The following is a 16,573-nucleotide window of genomic DNA, read 5'->3' on the forward strand; positions in this document are numbered from 1 at the left end:
GCTGAGCTTGACAGCTTAATTCAAATAGTCAGGTCTGCTAAAATCTTTGAAAAAATGATGTCGCGCCTTGAATACGAAATTTCCAAGAGAAAAGCTTTACAATTGTATTTAAGTTAGCAAAAATTTTACTGATTTGTACATTTCATTCCGTAAATGCAAAGGAACTTTTTCTGTATTTAAAATGTTTTCTTGCAAAAAAAAACTGTGATCATAATTTTATCTTGACTGGCATCAGGGTAGAAAACATTGAAAAGCATCTTCAATACTATCTCAAACGAAAGTGTTCTCTCTATGTATAGCCGGAGTTTAACTTATACAAAGGTTAGAATAGCCAGGAAAATTTTTCCGTCAACCAGCAGTTGATCTATGATTAAGAAGTACAAACGTAGAGCAAATGCAGAAAAGACCGATAGGAGCTCCTCAGATTTTACATTTGGGTCGGAAGAGCCCCTAGGTGGAATGATGATTCAATAAAGTTAGTAAGGTAGTAAATAGTCACCTTTGCCCAGTAAGGATACGTTAGGCATTTCAATGAAACCACCCAAAACATTTGTACTGAGAGATTAACTTTGCGGCATGTCTCACCTGATGAATATCAACCCAGAGCGTTTTAAGTGATCTCCATGCATCGTATAATTGTCATTGCATTCAAACCACAAGCGTTAGCATAACCGAATTTTATAAGTCGTCTAACTGACAAACTATAGTTGAAAATTCTATGACTTAGTACATTTAACTGGAGCGGAAATGAAAGCAATTTTCTTAAGTTCGGTGCTTGATGACGTCACCACCTCTCGAACGAAAGGAACAACACTTACCCAATGGCTTCAAGACTGTTACTGCTCGGATGAAGAAGAACCCTTTGATTGGGAACCCTTCTATCTTAGGGCACCACGGTGCAAAAAAGGCGTCAATTTGATTGAGTTTCAATTTAAACCCTTACCTGGACGCATACCAACCAATGGTTCTTACTTTAAAAAGGACGAAAGAGGTAACAATTCATCAGAGACGCTAATTCATCTTTTCTAGTCATACCATGTTGCATCCTCTTTTTGGAAAAGCTTAATGTGACTGATTGGCTTCAAGAAAATCTTCCGAAAAACTCGGAAAATACAACTTTTAATCTTGATCAGCACTGCACTGGGATTTAGGCCGGAACCTCATTCTACAGAATACTCTCTTCAATTAAACTACTCTCTCCTGCCAAAATGGATGTAACACCACTAAGTTTGCACATTTTCTACGCCTAGTTACTTCAAGATCTATTTAGAGAAAAAAGTAGGGGAAACCCAAAAATGGAATTTTCTTGCAGATAGCAGTAATATAATTAATTTTAGCTCTTGATATCGATTGTTTTCTTTTCCTTGAGAGACAAATACTGAAAAATATGTGAAAAAATTGTATACACTAGAACCCCGGTAACTCGAACTCTGAAGGGAAACGAAAAACGTTCCAGTTAGCGGGAAATGTTAGTTATCGGGGTAAATTTCGGTGAAATTTTGATCAAGGGAAAGGTAATTTAGTTCGAGTTAGCGGGAAGTTCAAGTTGTCCGTGTTCGAGTTTTCAAGGTTCTACTGCATCTGTCTATAAGTAAATGGAAGTCCTCTTGCCTTTTCTACAGCCATCCTTTTTGGTTTTCTCAAAAACCGAAATGACCGGGGCAAGAGATTGACCAGAATCGGCTCAACCAGCTTAATACGGCGTTTTTCGAACAAGCTTCAAAAATGAAAACAATCTCGTTCAAAGTTTCTTGTTACATACCCCCTTCCAGGTCCTACGAACAGCCCAGGTTGCAATAGTAATGAATACAGGTTAAGAAAAGATCAAATTTCATTTTTGAAATACACACACTAAGCGAGACTCTAAAAATGCAATTAAAAAAAATACATAATTATAGTCATGCAAATAAAGCTTATGCTGTTGTTGTTGCAAGCAATTCTTTTTTTTTCTTTTTTTTTTCTTGGGTGCGCCCAAAAATGGAAGTCATGGTCCCAGGCGTAACTAGCGGAGACCGTGGAAACTGGGGATAAGACTCGCCGCGTGACCGGAGAGGGGCACCCAAAGACTGTTTTCTGTAAAATAACTGTTTGGAGAAGCAAATATTTTCTAGATTTTTCTATTGCTTGAAAATGGCTAAAAATTTCTAAGTGAGCGTTCTATTCAGGTGCAATTTTCGAAGCTTATCTAAAAAAATTCCCTACGATTTTCTGAAGTATAATTTTTTTACATTTTACTCTCCTTGTTGGGCTAATTTTCGCAGAAAAAGGAAACCTAAAATTTTCGGATTTAAAAATGTGATAAAGAGAGGAATAAGAAAAATTATCATATTCATAAAAGGTTCAATTGCATCTAAAATTTTGTTCGAGAAAATATCACTGAAGCCATTGTACTTTCGAAAAGCCTCAAGTTCCCCTAGGAAGACCGAACCGATTCAAATCTCATACCGCCGCTTAGATTTCATTTCTAGAGATCTAAGAGTACTCTGGATAGCCTAAAAAGAATTTATAATGCATTTAGGAGGAAACCGTCGTTGGGTGCCCCTGGCCGGCAGCATACATGGTTTGTAAAGAAAGCTTTGGAAAGATTAATGCGAAAGATGTCGAGCTTTTCCAGAACGAGTTGGTCAACGAATTCTATCCCTTGAAAGCGTTGATTTCTTTGAAACAAGAAGAATCTTAATGAGCAAAACTTCGATGGTGAGACTAACTGGTCGGCTAACTGGTGAGTGTTGCAAACTTTCATTGTATGCAAATGAGTCTTGTGATGAGCATGCGGTTTAGTTTCGAGGATGATTGAAATGAGGCGCCATGTTCATAACGTTTTTGTTCTCTGGTAATGATGTAATTTCTCTCGAATCGAGGCCCTTGTTTACCGTGTATTTATACACGCGTGCTCAATCAATTCAGAAATAATCATCGAATACGATATAAAAAGTAAATATCCTGAATACTTGACCGTCGATAAAGTAGGAAGTAAAACTCTTTTAGAGACGAAATGTTTCTTGTATAATTAATCTCCCCCTCATTTCTTATCTTCTTTCCAAGCAAACGAGACAAACGGATAGATACCATTATTTCTTTAACTCTTGTTAAAATTTCACTATTTCATTTATTCTTGGAGTCCTAAATGTATTGGTTAAAGGTTATAGTAGATGCATTTACATGAAACAATGCGGGGTTTTTTCCCCTTTATTTCTTCGCTCCGCTGTATTCCTATTCAGGGGTACCCAACGACAATTTTCGGAAAATATCTGTTCGGAAGACGGTGATGAGATCTAGAATTTGTTGTAAAATTTCTTGCTTGCCTGCCTCTCCTAGGATTTTCGAACATCTAAAAAATGGTATAATTGCCCATTTTTAACGGATTTTTATCCCTAAAAGGTCACCTAGAATTTTCGGGAGCATTTTTTCTGGCTGAAATTTTCGAAAAGGTAAGTTTTGATCCCTATAATTTTCGGGTCACTAGACTTTCAGCTAGGAAATCCGAACAGATGAAAAATTTTTAGGGAATAAAAATATGCCTACATCTACCATTTAAATACTACTGTACGTTTAACAATGCTACGTTTAAGTGGTTTTGAACTATATTCTCGTTGGATGCCCCTGCCTCTTCCAATATTTTCATTTTAAAGTAATTAAATCAGCGAGACCGGTCAGATTCATGATTCATACGAAAGACAGTTTCACTTGAACCTTCCTTTTGATAAATCAATTTTCTGTGTATTGAAACTAAAATTGTCCGAGAAAGTAAACGATCAAAATGAAGTGAAGTTTCCTGAAGGCAAAAGGTGTCTGCTGATCCACATCAAGTAATTTCATCTGAGCGAAAATATAACCGATGGATGTAAAAGCAATCTTACTGAAATAAGAAAAAATTCCTTTTCACGTCAGTTCTGAGAATTTAGCAAATTGAACCGTTTTTCTTTTAGACGGCGCATGGGGTCCACCACCCCAGGGGAACATTCTCACCAATATTTTTCTAATTACCCACAAGGAGTTTTTTTTCTTTGAGTCATTAAGCTGCAAGAGAGGAGTTTAACACCTAGGATATTAAGTAGGCGTTGTAAAATACTCAAAAACAAGAGAAATTGTTCTATCAAATGTTATTTTTTTATTTAGACAATCGATCGCTTTTATATCAAATTTCAATACAACTGAATTATTCGTCAAAAGCTTGCTGGAACGATAGTGTAGGCGGTGGCCTTGCTTGTATTCTTGAGAGACAAGTAAGCCATTCCCATCAGGCAAAGCGCTGATAGTATTCCCATGGTAATCACAGCAGGCACAGTCATGTCTGAAATATTGAACATAAATTTGTGTTAATTGTGAGTAAAAGATGACGATAAGACGTACATAACCCCAGGGTAAACCTTACAGGATAAAACAAATGGTGCATGCAGCATGCAGGCGTGGGTATTTAGAAAGCAGGAAAATTCATGCATGCTGAAATATTTTTTTACCAACGAGACTCGTTACCTTTGTGTATAATAGTGATAGTTGTTTTAGTTCTTTTAAGTCATAAGTTCATTTGGATTAAAGCAGTGATACAACCATAAAATTCAGAAGAAATATCGACCGATCATTGTATTCTTGTGCAGGGTTTTCTACGCACACCGATACACATGATGCTAATATGGCGAAACTTCATCTGTCATACATAAAGTACATCCCTATTCTGCTCTTACTCAAGGGCATTTTTTGATAAATTTCGAGTGCTAGATAAGAGATTGCCACTTTCTTCGACTTCTAACGTTTTCATTGATTATTTTATTAGAGTAACAAGTACCTTTTTTATTTGATCTTTTTCTTGATTTCATTTCCGTTGCGTCACTTGCAAATGTGAGGGGTCCCTGTGCCAGTGGGTATAATTTGTCTTCATCGCTTACGTCACGTCTTAATCTGCCTTCCTTGATACATCGCTGTGCACATCTTGATCCAGGGTTTCTTGCGTCACATATCCTTATTTGGCAGTGGACAAACACGAATGGGTGATCAGCAATGAACTTAAACGCTTCAGTACTGAAACGATCCACACCCACTTTTTGCGATTGTATGGTGATGGTTGTTTTATCAACTGGGCAACTGAAAGATAAAAAATGTCATAGTCAGCAATTACTATCAACAGTTAGTATGCTATAATGTGGTTCTTTGTAAAAGGAAAAAATGGAAGCACAGATAATGATCGCCATGACATTATTGTGAGCTTGAAATGGAAAACAAGAAAACTTAAAAACAGGAGATTTAGCATTTAAGGGCAAATTTGTATTCTAGATCACAGAATCTTTTGTACAGTACTTCTACATAAAAACATTAACCAGAAACTTCTTACAAACAATTTTGTTTTTTTTGTTTTTTGTTTTCAAACAATTCGCAGTTTCAGCTGAGGTCATTCAAAAGTCTTGTTTCGATTGTGAAGTGTAATGAGAAACAATTTGAAAAACGACAATTTTTCTTAAAGAGAAATAACTACTTTTTGAAAGTAAAAGGTAGTCTTTTTTTATTTAAATATGCAGTCTGCTTAATAAACTTTTTGAAAATTTTATTTCCGAAATCTAATCTAATAATGCAGTAAAAGATTTTTTTTAAATTACCCCTCCTTGATGAGATGATATTTGTCATCGTGTTGTCTGTCCTGGGAGGGTGTAGCGTAACAGTTCTCAGCCAAAACTGACAGAGTTTTGTCCTTGGTTTTCACAGATGCTTGGAAGAAGAGGTACTGTCTCAACTTGACTTCCACAGGATAATCACTCTGGGTATAAGCTGCCTCGAAGCTAAAGATCAACATAGTGAAATGCGACACTGACAAGATCAGATTATTTTCAAAAAATATCAAAATAAAAGTACGCTCTGCTTTATTCATTTTCAGTTTCTAAGTAATTTCTTTGAGGGCGACAACGCATTAAGGATGCAATTCACTTTACACTAAGCTACTGCCAGGTTTTATCCAACTTCCATGAATGTGTTTCGGTGCAACAGAGGATCATGGATAAGCTAAAATAGTTATTTAAATGGTATTTAAAACCCATTATAAACCTTTTATCTGGGAACATATCCAAAGCAACTGTGAAGTTTCCTTTTCCATTTTCATCAAAAACCAACTTCCTGGTGTCAGGTTTAACTCCAACAGCAGTAGCATCACCCGAGTTTTTGTAGAAACAGCTGAAGGGTATCTCGATCTCACGAACTCTCGTTATAATGGCGTCATCTGCAACTGGGATCTCCAAGACTGTGTTGCTATAAACCACAAAACCTCCTCTGTGTCTGGCGGTTGTACCACAACCGGTCAATGCAGTTTTAAGGGTGAAGTTTGTCCTTGTTTCCGTAGCAACACACTTCACATCTCGCAGGGTGACATGTTCACGATTTAAGCCGAGAAGAAGAGCTTTAGGCAGGGTGATAGACATGTCATTTTGGTGACATTGCACTGATACACCAGATGCTATAGGATAAAATATTGTCAATGAATAATTATTAAGGTTTTAAAGAAAATTTAAAGTTTCATTCGATGCTTGAAAACCTCACTTAATGATAGGCCTGTTACAGTCCAACGTAAAGAACCTGAAATTTTCCAAGAAAGTGTAAGTAGCTATGAAATCAGTTTTAAGACAGAAAAATGCATGAAATGTTTTCAACTTATTCATTCTATTGAAAGAGATTCTTAGTTTTGATGATCTACATTATTTTGAGTTTTGAATGCCCCTCAACGTATCACCTTTTTTATCAGGTTTGTAGCAATATCTGGTATGTTTCATTCTCTAATGACCCCTTAGCATTCTCGCTCATTCATTTCCTATAATTAGAAGATCAAAATAATACGTTTCCTTACCAACGCACGTACGACGATTGGGTGCCAAATTCAACTCCGGGTCAGGGCATGAACAGACGAAGCTACCTTTTGTATTTTTGCATTTGTGTGAACATCCGCCATTGTCTTCGGCACACTCGTCCACATCTCAAAAAACAAGAAAACGTTGATTCAAATAATTTGATTATCAAGGGTAATGCTCTTTTTTTTGCGCAGTTAAAAAATTAAAACTAGATTATCAAAATGCATATCACATAACATAAAAAAATACCTACGGAATATAACCCACTAGAATCCTAGACTATCAGTTTCTTTGAGATATCTCAGGATTAATTTTATGAATCGCGTTAAATGCGAATTTCCCTGCTAGCAGAGGTCTCTCACGACGCGGCAAAAATGAGATGAATGAAAGTCTCTCTCCTTCTCCTCATTTTTGTCTCATCGTGAGAGATCTCTGTTAGCAGGGAAAACGCGAATAGTTTTGTGGCAGGCATTCATCAAGTTAAACAAATGATCAGCTATTACAAGAAAACACGACGCGCGAGACAAAGGTGTTTCTTAACACGCGTGACGCGCAGACTTTACGACAGAATCTATTGCAGCTAATTACAGTAACTTTTGAACAAATTAATTTAGCATTACTCCGTCTTACCGTCGTCGCAATTAACTCCTTCGTAGCCAGGTGAGCAAGTACATTTATATCCAACAAGAGATTGAGGAGCGGGTCTGCAAGTTGCACCGTTCATGCAAGGGTTAGGGTCACATTTGGTAGGAGCTGAAAAAGAAGTGCAATTCAAGATCAGGGCATTGACACCTTACCAGAAAAAGTACATTCAAATAATTTGTTGATCCAAGGGTAATATTTGTGCTACAAAAAAGTTACAACTAAATCATAGTAATTTTAAAAACTAAAAAAATAGTATTGACAATACAATGTCAGCTTCCTCGATTTACGAATGAAGTAACAAGGGAACCTATCGCAAAGCTTGTTGTTAACAATGCAGTGGACAAAAGTTATTTCAGAACTGACAAAAGTCGTCTATAAGATTCAATGAAAAAGATTGGAAGAGTGCTGAAGGTGTTTCTGCATTTTTTCAAAAATTTTGTACTAATTTGCTAATTTGCCTTTGGTTGTTCCTCCTGACGAAAAGAGTTTTAAAAAGATGATATTTCTATCTCAAAACGTTTGATCTTCATTTACAAACTAGAAAGAGAAGTTTCGGTGGTAAATTCATTTCGACGCCCTTATCAACTTAAGCACACAAAGGCGTTTTCTGAGGCTTTGCTCACACTCACACTTAACCAGACAGCTTCTGGGCACAAAATTCATATCGGATAGGGTTTCTATTTACACCCAAGAAAGTTGACTTCGGAGCGATTTCTGAAACGAAGCGAAGCTGCGCCTCGCCGATCTCTAACAAATCGGATAGTTGTTCATAGTATACCCGATAGTGGTGTCTGCAGTCGGCACGAAACGTTATCCGGTATTGTATGTGCATTGTCTGACTAACCCGGATACAGCAAAAAATACCTATTAATACTTAACTAACGTTTATCATCCATTGCAGCTGGTTCCTTCTTGAGTTGATTCCATAAAGAATCTTCGTCGGCAGTGACCATGTTAAACAGCAAGGGAAATAAGAGAATTATCCACTTCTGAATGACCATGATTCCAGAACAGTAACTAACTCAAAGATACGCCTCTCCGCTGTCGAAAGAGCAATGAAGGACAAGTGATGTGTTCTACCGCCTTTTAAAGCTTTTGAAGTGTGAGGTTTTTCGACACAAGAGGGTGAAAATTACAAGTGTTAAATGAACAAAATAAATCAGTCCTGATTTTACAAATAAAAGTTGGAATTTTTAAACACAAAGACAAAAATACCCGCCTTTGACTTTGTATGCCTGCAAATCTATCGGGATAGAAATTCGGCTTTAAAAAAAATCACGGAAATTACAAGCTGTCAAGCTATAAACACCCCTAGATCTAATTCTTATTTCACAAGGATGTGTGTAAATTCTTCAGTTAGAAAGGGATAAAGGATAGTAAAGAGTGGGCATTTTTTGTTCTTAACTAATGCAAAAGTATACTCAGTAATGTAGACCAACGTTTAAGTTCATATTATATGTCACAACTTTTTTGTCAAAAGCAAAAAGAGTAAAATAAGCAGCCCGAAATAACATTTGAATTACATATTTTTCATTGAAAGAACAGTTTCATATCAAGGAATGAGGCTTCAATTGATAAACTAGTAACAATACCCTCTAGGCAATGTGCTGATTAGTTATTTCGATTGCATAATACTCATTTCACTGTTGACTAAATAAAAGCTGAAGAGACAAAGTCGATCATAACTTGGAACACAACTTGCAACATTTTTTAATGTAATGACACATTTTGTCGTTAATTAAGAAAAAAATGAAATTAAGATCAAAACGCTGCTCAAAATATTAAGAGTATTTTTTTTTTCTTCAGACAAACAGACAGAACTCTTTTGGCCAATGAAAACTGAAAAGAAAAATACCATGGTTAGTTAAAAACATAATGTAAACACGAACCCCTAAAAGAATTGAAAGAAGATATTTCAGAGGGACAAAGAAATAGGTATTAAGTTCGGCACATGTAAAGTTCGACGTTTGAACCGGCGGGCCTTAGCCAATGAAAGTCGGCCGGGCCAGTAGAGGCGTTGGCGTAATAAGTATACGATAATTATGTTCTAAGCAAGCCTATATTACATCATCCTCTTTGTGATTAGTGAAAAATAATCAAATTAATTCGAAATTATGAAGATTAAACTTGCCAAAATAAAGCGCTAAACACCTTATAGGCCAATGAAAAATCTGAACACTCAGCTTAAAGGTCAATCAATCAAGCAGCACTATAAAAGTACAATTCAGCTTCGCATAGGCGCCTGTTCTTGATAAACTTTGGGAGACGACGCGAACTGCTCAACCTGTGGATTTAGAATGAAACTTCTTGTCGTGCTAGTACTTGTACCTTGTTTTTGCTTGACTATCGATGGAAAAGGCTTTTTAGCTGAAGAAGACCTCGTAACCAACAATGATGATCCTAAGTTCTTGAACTTCTACGAGGAAGAACCAGAGAGTTTTGTGACCGGAATCGAGGATTTCTTTCCCCAACGATATACTGACGACCAGTTCAGTGGGGAATCGTCTGGAAGTAAGATTGTTTAATTTAATTTTTTTTTTAATTCAGCCATTTTTTCTAGCCTACAATAAATTTATCCGATATTCGGTGAATTTGCTGGAAATTCGTTACCACAATCATTTGACAATTTCTCCTTCTACGCCGAGTTAGTTCCTGTGGAAAAAAAAGCTTTGTTCAGAGATCAAATTGACCTGGAATATCAGCGAACGTGTTGACTAACAAGCTGCAATGAAGATAAAATAGTGCGTAAGAGCTGGAATAAAAGTTAACATTGACCATCTTAAAACCCAAAAAGATGACTTAGTAAACTGTAAGAAATGTTCACCTTTGTTGCGTACACTTACCATAGGTGATTGTGTTCCGGCGCAATTTTTGGCTTTCTCAAATCTGCATCCACATTAACATTTGCTTCACTACCTGAAGACAGAGATCATTGTTGAAAAAGGTTCATGTGAGCTTTACTTCAGTTTATAGAAGGTTATGTTTCTCATAGCCTTTACCTTCTTTTATTTGTGTTTGATGACAGAATTCTCAGTATTTTTATATTTGTATTCGCTGTAGCATTAGTACATGGTCGTGGACCACTAGCGGTCGTCCTTTTTTTCCCTCAAGACCACGCTTAAAAGTATTGTGTCTCAAAAGAAAAATTAGAGACGGCACGCGATCTAACATGGAGTGTTACTGATATGAATTTATATCTACACTGATCAACAGCAACTAATGCTTTTAAACAGACTAATTAATTTATTTTAAATTAATGTTTGTGTTTTGTTTCAGTTCAGAGTCCTTGTGCCGAGAACCCCTGCCTAAATGATGGTAACTGCTCAGTGATTGCTGGTGGAGATTATTCTTGTGCATGCCCGGGTGGATATTATGGAAAGAACTGTGAAACAGGTACTTTCAGAAAGTATTTAAACACTTCGCTTGATTTCTAAGAGCGGCGGCTGAATTGTATAAGGAAAAACACGAAGCAAAGCGGAGAATGATCATACCCCATAAAAAGGGCTGCTTTTTAAAACATATCTTTGATAAGTTTCAAATGAGATGTTTTAAAGACTTGAAAATCGAAGTTCTATTCGTATATCACTCGATACACTAAGGCTCACTGGAAGTTCAGACGTCAAACGTTTCGTGTACCGAACTTAATACCCATTGGGTTGACCTAAATGATAAAGGTTGGACGGTTGACTTAGGCCTCGAAGTTTATTAGTGGTACTCAATTTCGATTTTCACGATGTGCAATGGTCAGTCTTGAACCATGGCCACATTTGCAACATAGTCAAAATAGATTACTTGTCCATTGGATAGGGGCACATTAAAAGTTTGAACGTTCAACTGGGCCTACGGCAAACTATAAAAGTGATTGTTAAGAGAAAGAAACATTACGGGTGTTTAAGAGTGGACCTACTAATAATTTCTGACCATCAAGTAAGTGTACACCTTTTTGTTATTTTCATAGCAAACCTGTGTTACAAGAACCCTTGTAAAAACGGAGGTGAATGCAAGTCTCGCGCTGGCCGCAGCTACTATTGTAAATGTGCACAGGGATTTCAAGGAAAAAACTGCGAAGAAGGTTATAACACTACTCTCACCTAAATTAAAATAACGGATAGATAAGAGGGTCTAAGTCTCTAAGATCAAATGTTCACCAAATGTTTTTAGGATCTTGCCGTAGTTTAATTTCGCCGCTGTCAGTAAAAAGATACGAATTCTTCATGGGAAAAGACAGTTTCTTCGAGGGATTCCAAGACATTTTCAGCAATTCGCAAACAGTTAGTTCATGGCAATATCGGCATTTAAAATGCAGTGGTTCTGGGTGGCTGATAAACAATGAATTTTGTACACTTCTAATATTTTTAAACAGAATTTTGCAAAAACTCAAATATCAAACTCTGGCCGGGTTGTTCAAAGCTGGGTTAAGATAACTCATGGTTAGTGCGAAAATTGAACTCAGATATAAAAGGTAAAAAATCAAATTCAGTTTAATCCTCTTCCTCTATGATTTGCTAATGGCATAAGCTTAAACGAATCAGAAAAATTTATTCGAGGAAATGCTTCTGAGCAACCCGAATTAAAACATTTTCCACGGGATAGTGCTAATCGGCCTTTGAACAACCGGGCCCACACTTTTTGATGTAGCTAAATTTACACTGATCAGTAAATGTGGCAATAAATTATGGTACTTATAAAGGATAAGCGTTTTCCATCCTTAGGCCGCTCAATTTAAAGCCGTATTAGTTGTCCGGGAAAAAAGTCCCAGATTTGCGCAAATCTTTCATCAATCGCTCGGCCCAGGGGCCCGTTTCTCGAAAGTCAATAACTTTTCGGGCCCGGAAAGCTCTTTAATGTTTACCGTGCGGTTTACATTCAAAATCAAAGTTGTCATAGTAACACATTCAGTGGTATTCAATCTTCACGAACAGCTTTCAAATAAAGATGTTCTAATTTTGTACACAAAACACATTTTTTTATAGACATAAACGAGTGTTCTGGTGATATTTGTGGTGAAAATGCCAACTGCGAAAATACAGTGGGTTCTTACATTTGTACTTGCAAATCTGGATACGCCAGGAGAAATATGACAGGCTGCTCTGGTAAGAATATTCATTATTGCATCAAATTACCTTTTTTTCTTTAGATTGCTAGTTTTTAGCTTATAATTTCTTATTATTTCTTCCAGCTGAAAATTTTGAGATGGTGCATTTTGAATTTCATGAAACATTGGTCTTCTGCGACCAGTCTCAAACCTGGTTATTTTTATTTTGATAAATTTAACCATCTTCTCTGGGGGTTGAATTCACTTTTCCTAGTATTCTACACTATCAAAGAGAAAAAAATTCTTTAAGATTCTTAGAAAGTAGTTCTTCGAGGAAAAACAGATAGTTTATTTTAGAAAAATAACCTTACAATATTCTCTTCTTAGATATCAACGAGTGTGCTATCGGCGCTGATGCTTGTGACGTTAATGCCAAGTGTAAAAATACTGTTGGATCTTACACTTGTATCTGCAAAAAGGGTTTTACAGGAAATGGAAAAATATGCACAGGTAATATTTACTTGACAGACTGGTTTCTTCCTTCCTTTTCAGATGTTTTTTTTGTGTCCAAGAACATCCATGACATTAAATGTTATTCTTAAATAATCAACGCAGGCTGATACATAACATTAACAGGCTTAAAATGTTATAACATCGTATTTAACTACTTTACGATGCTTTAAAAGTAAACGATCTAATAAACTGAAAAAATCTCGTGATACTCTGTTTTAGATATCAACGAATGTTCTACCGGCGCTGATGCTTGTGACGTTAATGCAAAGTGTAAAAATACTGTTGGATCTTACACTTGTACCTGCAACAAGGGATTTACAGGAAATGGAAAAACATGCACTGGTAAGATTTACTTGTAACTGACTGACCAACTCTTCCCAAATTAAAACAATCGCTTTCTTTTCCAAGTAGCGAAATAGTAAATGATATCGCTTAAAAGTTTTACTAGTTTTAACCGTTTTACCCTGCAGTAATGTCCCTTTAAGATGCTTGAAATATTACTGAGAAAAATACGATCTATTTTAGATTAAATTGAAACTTAGAAGTAATCGTAAGTAGAGTCCACTCGAGACTAAACTATTTTTTGGTTGCATATACACAGAAATATTCACAGAGTTGGTCAGATAATTTTCCAAAAGAAAAATTTATATTGGACGATGTCTTATAGCCTTGAGCGAACCTTAAAACCGTGTTCTGATTTCTCGAGATACTGAGAATATTAATGAAAAGCACGAATAACGCGAACTGTCTCACGCAAACATCTGAAATCAAGATGAATCATTGTTACATGAAATGGACTGTTTGCATAGCAAGGGCGAAATATTAAACCTCAACAAACAGTCAAGAACTCTGTTTCTATTTCTCGCTCACTCCGGTCCAATTATCCATTTATGGCAGAAAGAAAGATAAGCTTAATGCACGAGAGCCTTTTTTGTTAGTGCTCCTGAACATAGCCTGTTTATGAATTTCGAAATGGCACAGAAAAGGCAGACAAACGACGAAAAACGCAGACTTGTTTATGCTCTCCCCCTTAGTACCGCAGGATACCCAAGAACCAAAGAATACCCAAGATTAGGAGTTCCGTTCCCCTAACGTCAAACGCAAAAATCTTGTAATATTCTCTTCTTAGATATCAACGAATGTTCTACCGGCGCTAATGCATGTGACGCTAATGCAAAATGCAAAAATACTGTTGGATCTTTCACATGTACCTGCAAAAAGGGTTTTTCAGGGAATGGAAAAACATGCACCGGTAAGATTTACCAGTTCTTCCTCTTTTCCAGTTCGGTTCTATTCAAATAGCCCAATATTAAATAATATTCCAATTAATATTACTTCTGCATAGTTTCAACTGTTTAACCCTAGAGTAAAGTGGCTTTAAAATACCTGAACGATTTTTTCTAAGTAAATAACGATCTACTAAAACTGAAATACTCTTGTGATACTCTGTTCCTAGATATCAACGAATGTTCTACCGGCGCTGATGCTTGTGACGTTAATGCCAAATGCAAAAATAATGTTGGATCTTACACTTGTACCTGCAAAAAGGGATTCACAGGAAATGGAAAAACATGCACTGGTAAGATTGAATTATATTACTGTCTATTACTACCTTCGGCTTCTTTCTTTAAAAAAAACATCTTCTTTCTTTGAAAAGAAAAACATCTTCATGTTTAGACCTTCGTTTGATTTCAATAACATTGCCTTTAAAGGTACCCTTAATTTCTGTCAGATGATTCGAAAAATAGCGTAGTATAAAGTACCGACACTTGTTTTGTAATCTTACCTTCTTGACGAAATTAACCTGACGATTTTCTTTTCCCAGATATCAACGAATGTTCTACCGGTGCTGATGATTGTGACGTTAATGCCAAGTGCAAGAATAATGTCGGATATTACACTTGTACGTGCAAAAACGGTTTTACAGGAAATGGAAAAACATGCACTGGTAAGATTTACTTCACTAACTGCCTAGTTCTTCCGGCTAAAGAAAAACAATCCTCTTCAGATTTTCCTGTCAAATGACGCAACATACGTGCGAAATAATATCGCTCAGTGGTATTACTGTGGTTTTTAACTATTTAACCCTGCAGTTAAGTGGCTTAAAGATGCTTGAAAAAGAAAGTTACGATCTTTTCAAACCTGAAATAATTTCGTGATTTTCTGTTCTAAGATATCAACGAGTGTGCTACCGGCGCTGATGGCTGTGACGTCAATGCCAAATGCAAAAATACTGTTGGATCTTTCACTTGCACCTGCAAAGAGGGTTTCACAGGAAATGGAAAAACATGCACTGGTAAGAATTACTTGACTAACTGCCTAGCTCTTCCAAAAATAAAAACTCTGTTTTGCCTTTCAATAACAGTTTTACCTGTTTAACACTGTAGTAGACTGGAGTTTTTGAGTTACTTCAAAGTATTTCAAAAAAAAAATAAACGGTACATTCAAAAGAAATCATCTCATGATATTCTGTTCTTAGACATCAACGAATGTTCTAACGGAGCTGATGCCTGTGACGTTAATGCCAAATGCAAAAATACTGTTGGATCTCACACTTGTACCTGCAACAAGGGTTTTACAGGGAATGGAAAGACATGCACCGGTAAGATTTACTTAACGTCCTTAACTTACGGACTTCTCCTCCCCAAAGAAAAAGGCTTCGTCTTCATTTTCGACTTTCCTCGTTAAATTTGATCCATTAGCTCAGTGGTAAAATGATTCAGGAAATAGCACAGTCTCGCATTACAATGATAGCCTTTAAAAATGAATGGCAAGCACAGTGGCTTGCCAATTCAAGTGACTTGCAAAAAACCCAGGGGGTGAACATAATGGCCATTGACACCTCTGCCAAACCCAGTCACCCTGATTATCAAATAAACTCTGGTTAAAGAGAGAAGACATGAAAATTTAATTTGCAGAGCAAATATTTTGTAAAGCTGTTAATATAATAATGTACTAAACTGGCGATAAGACTGCCTTAAAAGATATTTCGAACAAAGAAAAGATCTTTTTAAAACTCAAATAATCTCATGATACTCTGTTCTTAGATATCAACGAATGTTCTACCGGCGCTGATGACTGTGGCGTTAATGCCAAGTGCAAAAATACTGTTGGATCTTACACTTGTAGCTGCAAAAAGGGTTTTTCAGGAAATGGAAAAACATGCACTGGTAAGATTTACTTAATTATCTTACTGCCTTCTTCACTTTCAGATTTTCCCTTCATAAGACGCAAAATTAAATGATTAAGGTTAAGATAATAGCTTTTTATTGATACTTAATTGTAACTTCTTAACCCTGTAGTAAAATGAAAGAAATACCAAGCTAATAAAGATCTATTAAAACTGATCTTGTGATATTCTGTTCTTAGAAATCAACGAATGCTCTGTCGGCGCTGATAGCTGTGACGTTAATGCCAAGTGCAAAAATACTGTTGGATCTTACACTTGTATCTGCAAAAAGGGTTTTACAGGAAATGGATATAAATGCAAAGGCAAGATTTATTTATTTGTTACTGACTTCTTCCTCTGAAAGGAAAGCGTCATCTTCATATT

The 16,573-nt window shown here is 36.3% G+C and overlaps 2 protein-coding genes across 2 annotated transcripts; one reads left to right on the forward strand and one right to left on the reverse strand.

Annotated features, from left to right (window-relative positions):
* Nucleotides 1–4,166: 4,166 nt before the first annotated feature.
* On the reverse strand, nt 4,167–8,425 carry LOC140932106 (ZP domain-containing protein-like). The gene is made up of 7 exons (XM_073381761.1): nt 8,356–8,425; nt 7,458–7,580; nt 6,827–6,952; nt 6,034–6,439; nt 5,592–5,771; nt 4,807–5,082; nt 4,167–4,302 (listed from the first exon to the last, which is right to left on the reverse strand). Exons 1-7 carry the CDS (start codon nt 8,423–8,425, stop codon nt 4,167–4,169), a joined length of 1,317 nt encoding a protein of 438 aa, XP_073237862.1.
* Nucleotides 8,426–9,769: 1,344 nt separating this feature from the next.
* LOC140932107 (uncharacterized) lies at nt 9,770–16,550 on the forward strand. Its single transcript, XM_073381762.1, has 13 exons — nt 9,770–9,983; nt 10,749–10,865; nt 11,431–11,544; nt 12,446–12,565; nt 12,895–13,017; nt 13,240–13,362; nt 14,150–14,272; nt 14,477–14,599; nt 14,846–14,968; nt 15,194–15,316; nt 15,500–15,622; nt 16,068–16,190; nt 16,390–16,550. The coding sequence occupies exons 1-13, from the start codon at nt 9,770–9,772 to the stop codon at nt 16,548–16,550; spliced, it is 1,710 nt and encodes a 569-aa protein (XP_073237863.1).
* The last annotated feature ends 23 nt before the right edge of the window (nt 16,551–16,573 follow it).

This window comes from Porites lutea, chromosome 3 (assembly GCF_958299795.1).
Source record: "Porites lutea chromosome 3, jaPorLute2.1, whole genome shotgun sequence".
NCBI lineage: Eukaryota > Metazoa > Cnidaria > Anthozoa > Scleractinia > Poritidae > Porites > Porites lutea.